Source organism: Danio rerio, chromosome 21 (assembly GCF_052040795.2).
Source record: "Danio rerio strain M-AB ecotype USA chromosome 21, GRCz13ab, whole genome shotgun sequence".
NCBI classification, from domain to species: Eukaryota; Metazoa; Chordata; class Actinopteri; order Cypriniformes; family Danionidae; genus Danio; species Danio rerio.
The window spans coordinates 25,197,139-25,218,319 of NC_141041.1; the positions used below are offsets into that span (position 1 = coordinate 25,197,139).

Genomic DNA, 21,181 nt, shown 5'->3' on the forward strand with positions numbered 1-21,181 from the left:
ACACACGCACACACACACACACACACGCACACACACAGAAACGGTAGACATTGTTGGAAAAAAGTGGGGCACACCATGACAACATTAACAAAATGATAAATTAATATTTTATCTGATCTGCTAAAAATAATCAAGACAAACTAAAAATAACCTCAATAAAATATTTTTAATGAAAAAACAATAATTGCCTAAAAAACAAGTCAAACATTATGTCCTTTTAAATAAAGGCAAAAATGGCAAAAGTAAATCTAAAAAAAAAAAATGAAAAATTCATTCTGAAAAAAAATAAAACAAAACAAAAAAGGAGTATCACAATTCTAATATTACAGGGTGAAATACTGTAACATTACATTTCTCAAAACTGAGTGTCTTCTGCTATTGATACATTGCAAAACTGCCAGATAACAGACTGGGGTTTAAAATATGGCACATTTTCAATAAACACTAAAACCTGAGATGAAAATTGTAACTTCATTCAGAAATGTACGTTTGCTATGATTGAGTATTAAAATGTTTAACAGTATTCTTAAAACTGTTGCACTTTGGTACATTTTTTCCTCCATTAACCGCTGATATGACAACTAGTAAATACACTTTCAAACATTAAGGTACAAGTTTGTCCTCACATAAACAGTACACTCACTGGCAACTTTATCAGATACACCTGTCCATCTGCTTGTTAACATAAATTTCTAGTCAGCCAATCCCATGGCAGCATCTCAATACATTTAGGCATGTGGTCATGGTCAAGATGACCTGCTGTTCAAATCGAGCATCAGGATGGGGAAGAAAGGTGATTTAAGTGGCTTTAAACGTGGTATGGTTGTTGGTGCCAGACAGGCTGCTCTGAATATTTCAGAAACTCTACTAAGATTTTCATGCATAGCCATCTCTAGGATTTACACAGAGTGGTCCGAAAAAGAATTTATCCAGAGAGCAACATTTTTTGCCAACAATACGACAATGCCTTGTTGATGCCAGAGGTCAGAAGAGAATGGCCAGACTGGTTTGAGCTGATAGAAAGGCAACAGTAACTCAAATAACCACTCGTCAAAACTGAGAAAGAAGAGCATCTCTGAATGCACAACACGTCAAATCTTGAGACAGATAGACTACAACAGCAAAAGACCACACCGGGTGGCAGTCCTTTCAGCTAGGGATGTCACGATTTCTGCTGCGACATTCGGTTTGTAGGGTCAGAATTTGGCATTAACATTATGAAAGCATGCATCCATCCTGCCTTGTATCAACAGTTCAGGCTGGTGGTGATGATGGTGTAATGGTGTGGAGGATATTATCCTGGCACACTTTGGGTTCATTAGTACCAATTGAGCATCATGTCAACCCCACAGCCTACCCGAGTATTGTTGATGACCATGTCCATCCCTTTATGACCACTGTGTACCCATCTTCTGATTTGATCTCATGAAGCGTGAATCATCTCAGACTGGTTTCTTGAATATGACAATGAGTTCCCTGTACTCAAATGGCCTCCACAGTCACCAGATTTCAATCCAATAGAGCACCTTTGGAATGGGGTGGAACGGGAGATTCGCATCATCTATGTGAATCTATGTCACAAAGGATTAAGGCAAAAAGGGGTCCAAACCGTTACTAGTAAGGAGTACCTAATAAAGTGGCTGGTGAGCATATCTGATTGAGCAAATAGAATGTAATTGAGCAAATAGCAAACTAATAAGTAAGTAGTATAGGTGAAATAATCATATTTACACTTACCTGTGGTTTATAGTATGTGTTAAAGTCAAAACAGCATTTATAGTTAGAATTTCCTCATAAAATGCACAGAATTTAAAAGATAAGACTCTGTTTTCTTATTGAAAGTAACAGAGAATGCTTCTTGCCATTATTGAATGGGAGGTGTGCTACAGAATGGACTAAATGTTTTTTTTAGAATATCCAGAAATATATTTATTCATTAGAAATTATGTTAAATGTGTAAATAAAAATGTATTATAAACAGGACACAGAATGCAGCATATGCAACGCAATCTTACAGCAATTCATAACTTTTTGATTTAGTGGCTAAATTGAATGAGTTCGTAGAATCTAAATCATACAATTTAGTATGATTTGCTCCTCACCCAATGGCGGTTGGGGTTAGGGCTGGGGTTGGGTGCCACGTCTTCTTTTTAAAATTGAACATTTTCTTTTGACTGAACTCATACTAATTCGTACAAATTAGCCACCATACTGACAAAACGTAAAAATACTTACGTTTCCTCGTGAGGTCAGGCATATTCTAACAGACTAGACCCAACAAAGCTCCATGCTGTACCATATTTAGAATTGCAGACAGCAAAAGCACGCCTCCCTTAAGGTGCATATGGTGACTTTTGTATGTGGGCTGCTCAATCCAGTGCATTCAGTTTCTCATTAGCTGAAAAGAGAAACCGGTGGAGGCTGTTTTCAGTCAGTTTCCGCCCCCGTGTGCCCATATGTCTGAGCTTTGTGCTTTGAGTGACAGGACACTCCTACTCAGCCAATGGGCCCTTGATCAGCTGCACGAAGCCTGAAACTCTCACATTATCTCACAGTAACATTAACAGCTGCTGGGGAAAGCGGTGTTGTTGTGACTGATGCAAAAAGGAAAATCTTGGCCTTCAGAATGTATGTATGCATTGTTTAAAGATATTGTGACATTTGTTTATTAGCATAATGTATGGTAACGGTCCAACATTTGAGATCTGCATTATTCTCAGCAAAATAAATAAATAGTTTAATTCAGCAGGGACATATTCACTTGTTTAAAAACAATTGAAAATATATTTAGAATGTTACTGAGTAAATGTATTTTAATAATAATATTTGGGCTAATCTTCAAATGGTGTGATGATCAAAAATCCTAAAAAAAAAAAAAGGTTTTCATGAATGTATACAGATGCACAAATCATAAGAAATATGATATAATTTGATAATATGATAATCATAAGAAATAACTGTAAAATTTAGTTTAGGTCACAATTCATGGTATTAACAAACCATTTACTTACACTACTAGCTTAATAAACTAGCTGTTTATTAATAGTTAGTAAGATAGAAGTTGTGTTTAGGTTTTATGTAGGATTAGGGATGCTGAATAAGATCAGAATAAGACTTTATAACTACTAATGAACAGTTTATAGCTTAATAATAGGCAGGTAATAAGCCAGTCGTTAAAGCAGGAATTGTGACCTAAACTAAAGTGTTACCAAAATAATGATTTTTGAAAGATCGTGTAACACCCAAGACTGGAGTAATGATGCTAAATAAATCTATTTTAATTTAATAAATTTAACAAATGATTAAAAAAATTCAATTAATAAATACATTTTAAAATTTGGGGTAGCATGGTGGCTCAGTGGTTAGCACTGTCACCTCAGAGCAAGAAGGTCACTGGTTCGAGTGCTGGCTAAACCAGTTGGCCTTTCTTTTTTTTTATATATATATCTCATTTTATTTACAGTATGAATTTTATGGCAAATTACAGTAAAAAAAGACAAAACAATTATATTTTAAAAAGTATAAGTAGTATAAACTTAAGTGCATACAATGAAATAAAAGGGGAAAAAACACACCAGCAAAAAAAGGTAAATAATAATCCAGTTACTATGACCATTTATGTGAAGCTGCTTTGACACAACCTACATTGTAAAAGCACTAAACAAATAAAGCTGAATTGAATTGAATTAATGTGGCTTAAACTTTAATTGTGCAATGTATCATACAATACACTCTACTTTGAACTTGGCAAAGAAAAAGTATCAATTAGCTGGAGCAAGGACTTGGTACATATTTTACAATAAAACATGTTCTTGGATATTTTCCTAAATGGATCCCAAAAATTCTTAAACTGGTTAGACAAACTTCTAAACAGTCTAATTTTTTCCAACTTTAGGAAGAAGAGGATATCATGGATCCTGTGTTTGGGTTGGTGGTTTCTGACCCTTCCACCTAACATTAGTCGTTTGGCCAGGAGCACAATGGAAGCTATGCAATCATAGCTTTTTTTTTAAATCATATAACATGGGAAAGGTGTCAGTGGAGCAGTGAATAGAACGATCGCCTCACAGCAAGAAGGTTGCTGGTTCGAGTCTCAGTTGGGTCACTTGGTATTTCTGCGAGGAGTTTGCATGGTCTTCCTATGTGTGCAAGGGTTTCCTCCAGGTGCTTCGGATTCCCCCACAAGTCCAAAGACGTGGTATAGGGGAATTGGGTAGGCTAAATTGTCTGTATAGTGTATGTGTGTAAATGAGTGTGTATGGATGTTTCCCAGAGATGGGTTGCAGCTGGAAGAGCGACCGCTGCGTAAAACATGTGCTGGATAAGTTGGCGGTTCATTCTGCTGTTGTGAACCCAGATTAAGGGACTAAGCCGAAAAGAAAATGAATGAATGAATGACATGGGAAAAATCCCAAATGTGGCAATCAATGGGCAAGTGGATATAGATATACCCCCCAAAAACACATAGTTTTAAAATAGTGTCCCAAAAGCAGTTAAGCTTTATACAAGACAAAAACATATGTGCATGCTGTGGCTGGGGTGGAATTACAGTGATTACGAGCAGGATCTATATATACTGTAAGTGCTTTGAGAGCTTTAGGTTTGTCCAGTGTGCACAATGCACTATTTGGCATTTCTGTGTGGAGTTTTCATGTTCTCTTCATGTTTGCGTCGGTTTCATCCAGGTGTTCCGGATTCACCCACAGTCCAAAGACATGCACTATAAGTGAATTGGATCAACTAAATTGACTGTAGTGTATGAGTGTGTGAATGTTTGAGAGTATAGGTATTTCCCAGTTCTGGGTTGTGGCTGGAAGGGCATCCGCTGCATAAAACATAGGCCTATGCAAGATAAGTGGCTCATTTGCTGTGGTGACGCCTAATAAATAAGGGACAAAGCTGAAGAAAAATGAATGAATGAATGACTTTTAAAAGTCTTAGTAAATTTTACTGAATCCAATTTTTTAAATAGTAAAGTTTAAGATATACATTTTATAAATACACAACATTTAATGTACTGTAATGCATAACTATCATTATTGCAGTAAAGAATGTTTCGATTGTGAAGGTTTTTGTTATTAGCGTTAGTTAGTCTTTAAAAATTAAAATAGGTTTTTAAAAGCTTTTCGTTGTTCGGCTAATTTATTATTTTCATGTTACTTTTTAGTTCACAAAATTGTAGCTAATATCAACAAACGTTACTTTTATTATTTTTTAATAAATATTCAATATTCAGTAGGCCTAAATGTTCAATCTAACATCAATTTAAAGCAAGTAAACAGTAATTAATGTTTTGAACTACAGTAGTGACACACAAAAAGAGCAATAGCTTTCTTCAACCTGCAGATGGAAGCATCGTACAAGGAGAAAAATAGATCAACGTTCACATCTTCTGTGAAAATAAAAAGCCATCCTGAAAATACAAACATCAGTAAAGATGTAGAACGTTATGAATGAATATGAATAAACTTCTAACATTAATAATTTTCAATACGCAACACCTGATTAACACTTTATTACTACACTTTAATTTTCCAACATTTTATTTATTTATTCATTTTGAATGAAATTATGACTTTAATCCCTTTCTTTTACCAGCTCTCCTTTGTTCTCTCAATCCTGTGAGTCTTTCCATCAAGCCAGCGCAATAAGCCATGCTGTTAATGTGTGAAATAATAAAGAACTCAAGTTCAATCCCCTGGCTGTCTTAAGAATGAATATTTAATGCAGAAAGAGAAATCTGAAGTATCAGACCCTATTAATAGTTTGCACGTTAAAAATATCATAAATCTCAGATGGCTTGAGTTATAATCACATATTAAGCATATGATTCATATTAATTCATATGTAGTCATAATTGTATATAAATATGACTGACAAGATTTCTTTTTTTTTTTAAAGTACAATTTACTAAATAACAATGACATTTTAGTGGGCGTCTTTTAAGAATGTCAAAAAAACAAAACAAAACATAATATTCATTATTTTGCTCATAGCCATTTATACTTGATAACTTCTAACCTTTACTAATCCGCTGTTTACTTTTATCACCAATGACCTTGGTTGTTTTTTCAGAAAATATGCAGTGTATCTGGTGGTGATAAGCAGATGCTAGAGAGATTGACAGACAGACAGACAGGCCTTATTTATTACTCCCTCAGGGAAGATTTAAAATGATGAAAAGCAGCTCGCATTTTAAGATCCATTCATGCAGAAATCCAGATAAATTAAAAAGGCTTCATATTCTTTTTCATAACCATATGTCCAATTCAGAAATATCTGATTGCTCAAGGCTATATTTCGAACACGGGGGATGAAAGATGTGTACGTTTCATATACAAACTGCATGATGACTTTCAGATCTTTCTCAGATCAAGCCAGCTGAATGATGGATGCTGAGGCTACTTAGAGAATGCGGATGTCTGTGATGAAAAAATATATCCATCTCACCAATTGTCCACTCAGCACAAGTTGGGTGAAAGTCTGTGAACACCATCAAAACACCACTAGAAGTTGCCGAGGCAAAGTTCAGACTTTCAAAGGAAGTGGACTTTTCTCTCAGCATCCTTCTTCAAACATCAAAGAAAAACAAGAAAAACTTCCAGCAACCTTTCCAGGTGTTGGACTGAACATCTCAAACAAAATGCAGTGCAACAGCTAGCCAATAAATAAAGCAAGCAATGCTGAAAACAGCCAAAGTGTGTGATTTCAGGAATCTGCAGTATATCTACCTGAGCTGACTTAAAGAAATAACTTTTGTTAACATAACCCAAGTAGATTTCACTTGAGAGTATCTTATAATAGACACGTCATGATAGTACAACAACATGTTTTCAATTCTGATACCCAATGATGACTTGACAGTGTCAAATTAAGTGTGACGAATTAGCTAGCAACATTTGATGATGTGCAATAAAAAATATTCATTGTTTTTAGATATATAAATAATCTTAACTAACTTTAAAAGCAAAAGAAACCACAGACATAAGGACAGTTCAAACCAGTGGTAAACACTAGAAACCTCTTTAAGCACACATTTGACAAAACCACACAACTGCAGACTGATGATATACAATGAAAGAAATCAATTATTTTTAGATATACAAATTAAGAGATATATATTTACAAAATATAAAGGTTTAGTTGATAATATCCTTTGTATGAGTAGATTATGCAAATGTTACTTCATTAGTATCAATTATTATCAAATCACTTGTCATTATCATGTTTAATTTTTTTTTATTTTATTTTATTTTATTCATTTTCCTTTAGCTTAGTCTCTGATTTTATCCGAGATTGCCAAATTGGAATAAACCGCCAACTATTCCAGCATATGTTTTACGCAGCAGATGTCCTTCCAGCCACAACCCATTACTGGGAAACACCCATACACTCTCACATTCACTTACAAACATTTTGTTTATTTAATTCACCTATAGCGCATGTTTTTGGACTGTGGGGGAAACCGGACCACCCAGCGGAAACTCACGCGAACATGCAAACTCCACATAAAAATGCCAACTGGTCCAGCCAGGACTCGAACCAGCAAACTAATTGCTGTGAGGCTAATCACTGAGCCACCATGCGACCATTTTTATTTTATTGTTATAATTATTATATATATATATATATATATATATATATATTTTTTTTTTTTTAACCATCAAGTAAATACATGTACTAAATACTAGTTAGTAGTAAATGGTCTAGTATAATAGTTAATAGTAAATATTCAAAATAAAAATTACTATATTTTATTCATTTATTGTAGTATAGAAATTTTTAATTTGTTTCATCAATTTACTATTGCGATTACTATTACTTTTAATTATTTTAATAAACAAATTATTTTGTCTACATCTTTAACAAATCACACAACTAAAATTCTGATTAAAATTCAGTTAAACAAATTCATCCAGCAATAACAGATGTTATCACATTCACAGTCTCTTCTTTTGTAATGTATTCAGTTTTTACAGTATAATAACTAACTGCTGCATGTAAATAGGGACTAGAACCCTCGTTGTAAATAGAAAATGTTTCTTCACAAAACAGAATACGTCAAAAAAAATCAAACACATCCGGACATGTTTGACATTGACAGAACCAACCAAACATGTAAACATATAGTGGGGAATTAGGAGGAGTGCAATTTCAAATTGAATCACTGTTTAAATAAATCAACTGAGAAAATGAATCAATAGTCTTACACACCCCTTTGTACTTATAGCAGAAGATCCGGACTCCATCACCATTTTCATTAGCCAAGGACTACTCAAGATGCTATCTGACCTATATACTGTACAGCAACCAATCACAGTTTGTTTATATTAGAGGCATCTTTAACTGTAAAAATTTAAATTAGTGGTTCATAATAAACCAATACATCATTAATTCAAGAATTCAGTCATCGGTTATCAAGAGTCACCGTGGTGTGAACCTCACATACGTTTGAAAAGCAAGTGTTTACAGCCAGACAGACTGTCATAAAAATCAACACACAAATCTTGCAGAAATCCTGTAGAATTCATCCAATGAGAAGATGACTTTGATGTGCCCAAAGTGTTTTTTATTTTTTGTGCCTTATGTCTTGTTCACACAAGACACTTTTCAAATATGAACTGATTTTAAAAGCAAAGAAGACCACAGACGTCAAAGTTCAAACCAGTGTTTAACACTAGAATTCTCTATATCACAGGTGTTGTAAACTCAGTTCCCGGAGGGTTGCAGCTCTGCACAGTTTTAGTTCCAACCCTAATTAAATACACATGATCAAACTTATTGAGTACTTCAGGCTTGTTTGTAACCTACAAGTGAGTGTGTTGCAGCAGGGTTAATACTATGCAGGGCTGTGGGTTTGACTCCCCTGCCCTATATGCACACATTTGACTTCAGAAGAAAACCAAAAGAATTGACTTCACAAGAAACACAAACATTATGAACAGCACGGTGATAATGAAAAGTTCTAATGTATTGGACAGAATAAGAAGCTTAAGCAATCAAATTTGAGAACCAGGACTATAACAAATCATTAGTAAAACAACTAAAATGCTACGGTAAAAATCTGTAATCTGATTAACACTAGGTTTCCTTACATTTACTTTCATAAAAATTGAATTCCCTGCATAAATGGGAATTCTTGTGGGAAATGTTTGTGATGAGCATTGGTTCATTATATGACTTTCTATTTCCCTTATATTTATGGTTATACTGTATGTGTGTCAGTTAGTACTTTAAAACAAAATAAATTATTACAATTTACTTTCCTGAATGACACTTCACTTTTAAGCTTTCTTATTGACATTACTACAGTATTTTTTATCAATTGTGTACATTAGAGTTTTATGATACTGTACATCTAATTTTGATAATAATGTTTATTACATTACATTAATTTCATGTCTGTAACCATAATGGTGTTTAGTAGTTGTGTGATTGGCACTGAGTGCCTTATCAGTATGTTTCTCTGCGGATACATGAATTTACTAAGTTTGATGTGATCCTGGATTAACATTTATGTTATTATCATTGTTGTCTAAAAAATGTAATACATACCTACTCCCTACCCATAAACCCAACCATAACTTTAAATTATTCCCAAAATCCGTGGAGAATAATAGTTGGATAATAATCATGTACTACCTGACAAAAGTTTTGTCATCGATCCCAGTTGTAAAAGCAACAAATAATAAATGGCTTCTAGTTGATCATTTGGAAAAGGTGCAGAAGGTAGATTTTTTTCGATAAATGAGCTGCAACCTAATCTTCAAAAGTACTGAGGAAGAACATGGACTCATGGACTCAAGAGTCTTACAGTAATCAGTCAAGTTTGGTGAAGGAAAATTTGTGGTTTGGTATTACATTCAGTATGGGGCCTGTGAGAGATCTGCAGAGTGGATGGCAACATCAACAGCCTTTGCTGCCCATTATATTACAAACCACAATAGAGGGCAAATTCTTCAGCAGGGTAGTGCTTCTTCTAATACTTCAGCCTCCACATAAAAGTTCTTAAAAGCAAAGAAGGTCAAGGTGCTCTAGGATTGGCCAGCCCAGTTACCAGACGGGCTGTTGACTGTTATTGAGCAAGTCTGGGGTAACATGTAGGAAGAGGCATTGGAGATGAATCCAAAGAATTTTGATGAAATCTGGGAGTCCTGCAAAACGCTTTCTTTGCCATTCCAGATGACTTTATTAATAAGTAATTTGAGTCATTGCAGAAATGTATTGATGCAGTCCTCCAAGCTTATGGGAGTCATAGAAAATATAAATTATTTTTCCACTGCAGCATTACTTTATACTGTACATTATTTCTGTTAAATGACAAGACTTATCTCAGCAAAGTCAGACCTTACTGTCCAAAATAAATTATTAAAAATTAAGGCATTATCAAGGCATTATCATAACATAGATGTTAATCCAGGAATATGTTCTACTTTGTGAAATCAGGTTGGTGTTTCTCCACTTGGTTCATCACATGACTTTCTCATTCTCACATGCTTACTGTTTATGGTTATGTTTGGGTCTGTAGATATTAGTACTTCAAAACATTGGTGAAAAACACAAAACATGAATGAAATCCTGTAGCTCACCATAATATTTTGAAACCTGATTTTTCTATTGTCTGAGGGTAAAATTCTTGCAACCACAGCTCTTTTTTTACCATACATTTTAAAAAAAATTTCAGTGTATTACAAAGTTCTCTAGAACCCTTGATTCTTACTGATTAGTTGTTTTTAGTGGTCAGCTCTTCCTAAATAATAATATCCCCTTATTAAAGCCAAACTGAGCAGTGTGAAAAAAGAAAACAAAACATTGCAGTAGTCCCTCAAAGTTTCCTGCAAATATGTCACACCATATTGAACATATGGAAGAGCACGTTAAATAACATTTCTGCTGATAAAGTGAGCAATCGGTAGTAGCTGGAGGTCCATTGCTACAACGATTGCATCAAATGGCAGAAGGATGGCAAACATTTGAATGCCACACTGATGGATAACTGCTGCATGTAAGTGAGCGGAACCAGCATGAATGTCTCAGTATATTCAGAGCATGATCCCGGGCTCTAGTGGTATTCCGGTAACACATCGAGTCTGACTTGAAAAATGCCAGGCAGCACTACGTGTTTGATGAGCACACTGCATGGTTCATTACCTGCATGATATAAACCCCTCAGCTGATAAACATCCCTCTTAACACTGCTGTTCAACATTGACAAATTAACAGATTTGAGATGCGGAAAATGTGTGTCTGAATCTTGCAGCATGCATATGATTAGCTGCATGGCCAGTTTTAACATGCAGCGAAGCTGACATTTCAGGGTTATTGTAGACGTTGCTTGTTCCATCCCACAATTGATTTGTAATAACATACAAGCGATACACGGATCTCACCGAGGTAGATTTATAATGACAAAGACGCTCTCTACATCTTATCTTCACATGGAGATTTGCATATTGTGAGGTGAAACTCTGCAACTTATTCATATATTCATGAATCATATATCATAAAAAAGCTGGCTTAGCATTACCTTTAATACAAGGTAAAAACATGACATTTTGGTTCAAAGTAAAGTGTTTTCACATGGAATGCATTCCACATTTCTAAAGCAGCTTGTGCAAAAATAAATAAATAAATAAATAAAGTCTCTACAATTGTGTTATAGTGCATTTGCTGATTCTGTCAAAATCAAGATCAAGGCTTTCTTGAAAAAAAAAAAAAAAACCTGGCATACAATTTTAACTTTAAATACTCATGGGAGGTGTTAGACACCCCAAGGGTAGAAATACGCCTTGGTTTTAGTGCAGTAATGGGGCAGAAATTAATCTGAAGACATACCAGAGTGCTCGGAGGGGTCAGCAGGTGTTGGAGGACAACATCATGGCTGGGCAGAACAGGTGGTGGGTCTGCGTAGGTGGAATCCAATTTGGCACAGAGACCTGGAGCAGAGATTAAAGGGTGAAAGCAAGAGGACACTGTCAGCTTGACAGCAAGGACTGTTGCACATGAGTCACAGCTAAACTTCAGATGAGAGGAAAGGAATGAACAGAACCAACGAGTTTGGCAAACATTTGCTTAGATAAATACTGAACAGTAAGCAATCTACTTGATTTCTGCCAGAAAAAACAAGTAAACAGCTAACAAATTGGTATGTTGGATTTGAAATGCATAACAGTGAGCTGTATATATATATTTATAAATGGACACAATCTATAATCTGATAATCTATTAAGGCTGTATACGGTTACCATCCTCAAACTGGTCTGGGATGCAATCAACCATGACAAGACAATGCAAAAGATATTAAAATTGGAAACATTGGTGCATTGAGCAGCCTGTTCTGATGACGCAAGCATTGCATCTATAGAAGCTGAGAAGGCCATTTATTGTGTTCTTTTTGAAGAATTTTCAAAGCCACATGAAGTCATTACAAATATGTGTTTAATACTGCAAAATAAGCTCAATGTTACAGTCACTCCATCCAGAATATAAGAAAACATCTCAATCAAGTGAAGGGATTTGTGGAGAGTGTGGTTCCTATTTTCTGTGATCCAGCATTTACCACTTTTCAAAATGAATAGACAATCTATTCAGGTGAAGGACAATCCACTTACCTCTGAGACTGTTATGATTTATATTACTTTATTACTTTTGTGGGGAGTCAACGGATCGTTCCAGAACCGAACAAGCCACAGACCATGTTATCCTTAAAAGATTGGTTGGTGCCTACGAGTCTGAGATTGATTTCATTTTCAAAGCAATCCACAGGCACCCAGCAAAAGGCAAATCCACAGGATACCTAGCCAGTCAACATCACAGTTGCGTGTTAATTAACTTTACACCCTAAAACAATAAGAGGCTCTACAATCAAAAACCCACCAAACCGGTTTTTGAGAAGTACCTTTTGGTTCGCTTGTCCTTTGGCGTCTGCAAGGAATACACATTCTCAGGCAGACACAGAAGCGATCAGAAACGCTTCCAGAGTTTAATGGACATTTAAGTAAAACAGTTTATTTGAGTAATGTACGTTTGCTTTATGTTTCTGTAGGTTTTTGTGTGTACATGTTCCATTTGTTTAACAAAACTGTTATGATAGTTATTGAGTAATAGCCCTCAGTGACAAATGAAATCTACAGAATGTTTGTGAAATACTTCATGTTTGGTATCGATTGAAAGCTAGGAACATTTTAAATGCATTGGTTTATATGAAGAAACCATACTATGAAAAGTGTTGACGTTATAAGACTTTATTTTAACCACTATGCTATCAAAGCAGCACCCACACCAGGTGTCAACCCGGCCTCCTAGAGGGCAGAATTGGGGTGTGACTCCACCCCGCACCTTATCTGATTGGACAAGTATTGTGTAGACCCAGCCTCTACCAAAGCCTATAAAACTTTGAACAAAGGAATTTCATCGTCGTCTTTTGCCGGTCATCTTTGCCAGTCGTCACCGCCGTCGCTGCCCGGACGTCGCTCTTCTCGTGCTGTGGCCGTTACATCGCCTCGCCGGAAGCCTCGTTACATCACGGAGCAGACCGCGACCTTCACTTGCTGCCGGCTCGACCCCCGATCTGCTTGTGCAACCGCTTCAACAACAAGCCATCGGGTCAACACATCCAAACTCTGAAACTCATCATAACTACAGGAACCCAGGAAGGACTTCGAACGCCGCTTTGTCCAACATCTGTATCCCTAGCAACCGACTAAGGAAACCCCTCTTCACCGACAAGGGAATTCCATCACGTCACTGAAGTTGCTACGCTGACCAATCAGCTTCGCCGGGATTTCCCTTTGGACCAGTCGAGGAAACCAAAAATTACATCAGAACGCAAGTAGCACAAACGAGGTTTCTATCCATTGCTGACACTGGTGTGAATTATGTTTAAGTAGTAAAGAATAGCAAGATTCTCTGCTTTTATGGTTTCTCTCAGGTTACAATGCTAAGAACTTAGCAAAGGCTAGAAGTTGAATCCACTCAGTCAAAACTCTCCTCAAACTGCCTGTGCGTGTGTGTATGTATGTGCATTTGTTTGTTTTACGTAGATTAGTACTTTGTGTTATAGAGTAGCAATAAACTTTTGTTTCGTTTTAAGATCCGTGTTGGTGTGTTGTGTGCTTTATAAGTTAATGCCTCAGCTTCAGATACTGCTACCTTGCTCATTAAATAATTAGATACTGTTTTTATATTGTTATTGTTGGCCACGTAATAATATAATACAGAATTGCTTTACACTAAACGTTCTATTTGCTGGACAAATACTAAAGTTAAGTGTAAGCTTTAAATAATTCTATGTGAATCATGTTCGAATCTTTGATTCGAATCCCCAAAGTTTAAACATGATTTAAACCAAAGAGCTGATTCTTACATAGTGGTGGAGAATGCGGGCAAGCAGATCTAACTTTTAAAGCACAAAACCCAGAAATCACGTTGTTAATCTTTTCTATTTTTGTCCGGAAAGAATAGATTAGAGGGAACAAAAGTTTTGCTACTGCACAATTTCATTGTGGTACCAGTTGTTTTATTGCTTGACTGCATTTAGTGTTGTTAAGAAAGTAAAACTTCATTTAAGTTGTCCGCCGAGACAAACTGTAAGACGCTCTAAAGCGCATGTAGAGAAAGACAAAGCGTATTCCTTTGTGCTTATCTCATAACGTTATATAAGGCCTTCACAGTATGATTTCGTACGCCGCGATTCCCGGATGGAAACTCAGCTGTGTTTTCTCCTGGTAACTGATTTAGCATAGCTAACTAAATTCTTGTTGCCCTGTAATTTGCTAATACTTAGTAAATTATTTAAAACGCGGAGCTCAGAGAGAGCTGACTAGCGTAGTTTATAGGAGAAGTTTTGAAATTGATCAATTGAAATTGTGGTTTGAATCCACGGATGTGTTTGCAGTCTACACAGACTTAACACAGAGTGCTGAGATCCCCCATATCTCTGTCACGATTTGTATTAATCTCAGAAATCCTGTTGATTAATTTTGTCTCACTTTCATAAGTTGAGAATCATTCAGTACTGTTAAGATATAAAATCTAACTAGTGCTTTTTGCTTGAACAGTGTGAGATGCGCCGTCATCTCAAGTGATACTGTGAAATTTGCTATTATTCCACTTTGTGGTCGTTGCCATAGCAGCAACCCTGGTCCGGAAGTACAGAGAGACTTGCCGGAATTACATTCAAGCGCGCATGTGCAGTCCGCCAGCGCCAGCTTGAATTGTAAACAAAGAGCATAGCGTGAAGCTAAGCTAAACTAACGCTAACGCGTTTGCATTAAAGTTTATGCATTTCCAGTAGCAGCGAAGGCTAATAGATAGCACGTAGCATTTAGTGGTCTTAAATGCATTGCATGGCTGATGCTTGAAATAACTCTTGCATCTCAGTTGTTTCTCTTTACTCACCTGGAAAAGTTGACGAATGCAAAGTTAATAAAAGTGTGCACGATCTAACTGCTGAGTTTAATCACTACTATTTTATTTTATTTTTGTTTTTCCTGCTGTACCTGGCCTGTTGAATTTGATCAGTTTGAACTCACATAAGCTGTTGGTTTTATTAGTGATGAATTATAGTTTTGTTTTCATGACTATAAATTAATGCTCTCTGACTTATTCAAGTATAAATACTTTTTCCATTCATCAACATCTAGGAACACCCATTTCCTATGACTGTTGATTTATACGGATAAGACTCCTTGATTATATTAATTATGATTGTTTAATTTGATGATAAACTGCATTAAATGTTACTCTAACCAACTTCATTGTTTTGAAATTTTAATTTCATTAATGGTTCATTTATGCATGGCTCTATCATTTTAATAACAATTATTAATTTAATTTAGTCATAAGTGTTCTTATCAATCTTAATGATAATTTATAAAAGTTATTACTTCTTTACAGGTTTAAAGTTAAGTTCAATTCAAATTTGAATTTAGTCTTTTCATCTAGTGGAGCCCTCCAATTAGCCAAACTTCAAAAGGAAAATTCAGATTTTTCTACTACGTAGGCTAAGCAGTTACTATATAACACAATAAAACCAACACTTCTTGTAGTGTCAACTCGACAGCGCCACCGCTTTGACATCCTTAAATACACCTAATGCTAAGAGAAAACTAACTCCTTTGTTCTCTCTTTCTACTAGTTATCTTCTTTTAACTAGACTAATGATGCTGGTTTAAGGATTGTGCTTGTGAGAGTCAAAAAGCAGAGAATTTTAGAAACATTTAATAGATGTTTGGGACACTTGAACACTTTTAATTGTTAAAATTGTCTGATCTCACCCCTCCTTTCTCACTCATCAGGTCACCAAGAAGATAGGCGTCGTTAGATCCAATTCTAAACACGCATCCAGAAACAATTTATTTGGTGTACGGAGTCAATCCTATTCAGAAGCCAATACTGTTATTGTTGTCCTACTTTCTGTCACTTCAGAAGAAAGTTAATATCAACTTCAGTCCTGGTATTTAGAAATCTTATTTTTATATTTAACAAAAGCTAAAGGAACCTTCTCTCTAGGAAAGTGGAAACTACAGATTTTCACCCTACTCCTTGGTCTCCCTATCACTTTTGTTTTTCTTTGTTCTCTCACTGTGTCTGTGCTACTGACTCTTTCCACAGAGACTACCAGTTAGACACGCGTACCCACCAGAGGGCCACAGTTCCAGAGAACCACACTTCACTCAACATTAGAACACACTTAACATTGCACATTAACATTTCTCCTTTTCTGTTTGCATTGTTCTACCTTCTTTTTCTTTTCTTTCTCCTCTCTATCTCTCTTCAAGGTCTGTGTCAGTTAAAATCCTAAGTCCTCCCCCCGCCGCAAAACATGGCTCACTCCAAAGATCCTGTTGGCCACTGGAAGGACCTGGAAACGTGGCTGAGCGTTGTAACAGGCAGTCTCCTCCCTAAAGCTGCCGAAACACTGCAGCCCCTGACGCAAAACCAATTGGATGAGAACATAGACAGCATCATGAAGCAAGACCCAAGTCAAAGCTTCAACCACAAGGAGCTGGCCAAAATCACTGGTACTTTGAGTCACACACTCATAGCCACCCTCAAATTGAGTGACAGACATGCCTCCCAACTCCAACACAAGCTGACACGCCTGCAAGCCCGCATCGAGCAGCTAGAGCTAGAGGCTCAGGAACGTCTGGAACAACCAAGTGAGGTGGATGAAGGTACCACAGAGGAGATCAACAAACTACAAGAAGCCCTAACAGCCATCACAGAAGAAAGAGAACAAGCCAGAGCAGACCACGCTGACGTCGCTAACAAGCTAGATTACGCTGAACAGCTACTGAAGGAAGCGAAGGTGGACTTAAGAGACAAAAAGGCCAGAATCAAAGCCCTTGAAACTCACCTGAGCGAAGCAAGACATGAGATCGACAGACTAATGCAGGAAGTGGATGACATCAAAGAGGAGTCCGCCAGTGAACTCAGGCATGCCTATGCACTGCGCTATGAACCTCCAAAGACAAGATGTGCACCAGCCTCGCCCCTGCCAAGCAGGATAGGATCCCCTGTCCCTGAGCTCTCACCTATTGAAAGATGTGAGAAACCATGCCGAAGATCTTCACCAGCACCTTCTGAAGAGCCTTACCTTACCCCACAGCGACGAGAACCTGTGATAGCCAGTCACAGATCGTCATACAGTCTGGACCTTAAAGACCTTGACAAGCTGGCCAGAAACATTGGCAAGTTTACTCCAAGTGTGTCAGGTGGTCTGGAGGTCCACACTTATTTGCAAGACATTGATTTCCATCTGGAAATGAGACCTAATGTCTCTAATAAAGAAAGACTGTATTTGCTTCGAGCCACATCCAGCACTGAGGTGCGCAGCTTCCTGGACCGACAACCGGCTCGGGTAAAGAATGATTATCGCTTGCTCCAAGAAGCCCTCATCAGAGAGTTTGCAAACCCTGAATCAGATCAAGGACTGTTAGGTGCTCTGGAGACAAAACAAGCTCGCAACGAGTCCCCACATGCTTACTACAACCGACTCAGGCAAGCCTTTTTCGGAACTCGCAACGAACCGAATATGGAAGAAGACCTGAACTTTAAGATTCTCTTCCTGAGAAACCTCCATCCTGCAGTAAGCCAACATCTCGGAGTACTCGCATGCCCACGAACAATGAGCATCCAGCAATTGCGAGATTTGACACAGAAAGCCCACGACAAACAAAAGATGGTGTTAGAGAAGAACACTAAAACTGCAAAAGTTCTTGACTTTAACACCCAGAATCCAGAACTGGCACTAGAGGGTGCCCAACGCCCAAACAGCGTGAGACCACTATCCCCAGCGTGGAATGCGTCTCCGTCCAATAGACAACGGAACTCCTATGCTGACACAAGATTCAAACAGAGGAACAGTCACTGGGATGGACCGCGTGGACAACGACGCTCACCTGAACACCACCGGGAAAGAAACCAATGGGGGTCGAACAAAAACTGGTCACCATCCAAGGGAAGACATCAAAAACCTGGATCATCAAGTCCAAGGAGTCAACGAAGGTACTCCAAAAACTTCCACCCTGACAACGCTCAGAATCAATCCCAGCAAGAGGAAAATGCCCCACCGGGATTTGACCCTCAAGAACTGGTAAAATTGATGATGAAAGAGTTTCTCAAATGCATAGAGGAGGACAGGAAACGGGAAAAGGAAAAAGCAGATTCAGCCTGACTAGTCGCCGAGCGGAGAAGCAACAACCGCCTGAACCAACAAACACTTGCAGGTGAAAGCCCTCAGGCTCCCAAAAGTGCCGTTCGGGTCGTCTGCCACTTCTCCGACAAACCTCAGTTCAGTCCTAAACTCTTCCTGACCCATGCCAAACTCCGCTACCTCCGTTACTGGATGAACATTTGACAGCTCTATCATCACTGAACAACAAATGGGGGAGGACCACAACTTGACACAGATCAACTGTTCTACCCTCTACATACTAACATATCCTTTGACATTCTAGGGAACACCTAGTTAAACACAACACTAATACTTTCTCCTCTACAGCACTGCTAGAACAACCTCTAGTAAGAGAGGAGCCACTTCACATATGCAACACTGTTATTGCTGGTTTTTAACCTACCTTGTTTTTTTGCATCCCTGTACCTCTTGATTTCCTTCTTTCTCTCTCTCTCCCTAACTGATTTGCAGTTCCAGTCCCCTCTACAGGGAACTCCTGCAAATTCATGCATAGGGCCTAAAAGTAGAATTGACTCCTTCTCCCAAATTAGTGTCAATTGCTGCAGAATTATTGCTTATTTAAGTTGAAGCTAGCGCCACTCCATACTTGCAATGAAGTAAACTAGCTAAATAACTAAATTTGAATTATTTCAGGCAATGTTACACTACACCTTGTGTTCTTAACCCGAACAATTTAAGCTAAAACCTGCACCAGAACTCAGTCTATGGAATGGAAATGTGGTTTGTGTCTTGTGTGTCTGTTCTCTCTCTACCTATGCCTCTTGTTCCAGTGTCTGCCGATGTTCATGCCAGGAACATCACCATCCAAATGGGGGATGTGGGGAGTCAACGGATCGTTCCAGAACCGAACAAGCCACAGACCATGTTATCCTTAAAAGATTGGTTGGTGCCTACGAGTCTGAGATTGATTTCATTTTCAAAGCAATCCACAGGCACCCAGCAAAAGGCAAATCCACAGGATACCTAGCCAGTCAACATCACAGTTGCGTGTTAATTAACTTTACACCCTAAAACAATAAGAGGCTCTACAATCAAAAACCCACCAAACCGGTTTTTGAGAAGTACCTTTTGGTTCGCTTGTCCTTTGGCGTCTGCAAGGAATACACATTCTCAGGCAGACACAGAAGCGATCAGAAACGCTTCCAGAGTTTAATGGACATTTAAGTAAAACAGTTTATTTGAGTAATGTACGTTTGCTTTATGTTTCTGTAGGTTTTTGTGTGTACATGTTCCATTTGTTTAACAAAACTGTTATGATAGTTATTGAGTAATAGCCCTCAGTGACAAATGAAATCTACAGAATGTTTGTGAAATACTTCATGTTTGGTATCGATTGAAAGCTAGGAACATTTTAAATGCATTGGTTTATATGAAGAAACCATACTATGAAAAGTGTTGACGTTATAAGACTTTATTTTAACCACTATGCTATCAAAGCAGCACCCACACCAGGTGTCAACCCGGCCTCCTAGAGGGCAGAATTGGGGTGTGACTCCACCCCGCACCTTATCTGATTGGACAAGTATTGTGTAGACCCAGCCTCTACCAAAGCCTATAAAACTTTGAACAAAGGAATTTCATCGTCGTCTTTTGCCGGTCATCTTTGCCAGTCGTCACCGCCGTCGCTGCCCGGACGTCGCTCTTCTCGTGCTGTGGCCGTTACATCGCCTCGCCGGAAGCCTCGTTACATCACGGAGCAGACCGCGACCTTCACTTGCTGCCGGCTCGACCCCCGATCTGCTTGTGCAACCGCTTCAACAACAAGCCATCGGGTCAACACATCCAAACTCTGAAACTCATCATAACTACAGGAACCCAGGAAGGACTTCGAACGCCGCTTTGTCCAACATCTGTATCCCTAGCAACCGACTAAGGAAACCCCTCTTCACCGACAAGGGAATTCCATCACGTCACTGAAGTTGCTACGCTGACCAATCAGCTTCGCCGGGATTTCCCTTTGGACCAGTCGAGGAAACCAAAAATTACATCAGAACGCAAGTAGCACAAACGAGGTTTCTATCCATTGCTGACACTGGTGTGAATTATGTTTAAGTAGTAAAGAATAGCAAGATTCTCTGCTTTTATGGTTTCTCTCAGGTTACAATGCTAAGAACTTAGCAAAGGCTAGAAGTTGAATCCACTCAGTCAAAACTCTCCTCAAACTGCCTGTGCGTGTGTGTATGTATGTGCATTTGTTTGTTTTACGTAGATTAGTACTTTGTGTTATAGAGTAGCAATAAACTTTTGTTTCGTTTTAAGATCCGTGTTGGTGTGTTGTGTGCTTTATAAGTTAATGCCTCAGCTTCAGATACTGCTACCTTGCTCATTAAATAATTAGATACTGTTTTTATATTGTTATTGTTGGCCACGTAATAATATAATACAGAATTGCTTTACACTAAACGTTCTATTTGCTGGACAAATACTAAAGTTAAGTGTAAGCTTTAAATAATTCTATGTGAATCATGTTCGAATCTTTGA

General features: G+C 37.7%; 1 protein-coding gene across 1 annotated transcript in view; it reads left to right on the plus strand.

The window, feature by feature from the left end:
- The window catches only part of LOC148679513 (uncharacterized), a 71,199-nt gene extending 50,241 nt beyond the window's left edge, over window positions 1-20,958 (plus strand). Inside the window, exon 2 of the mRNA XM_088651618.1 lies at window positions 12,724-20,958. Within this exon, the coding sequence (XP_088507744.1) occupies window positions 16,826-18,679 (1,854 nt within the window). The 5' untranslated portion in view covers window positions 12,724-16,825 and the 3' untranslated portion in view covers window positions 18,680-20,958. The remainder of the gene's footprint in view (window positions 1-12,723) is intronic.
- Window positions 20,959-21,181: the final 223 nt, after the last annotated feature.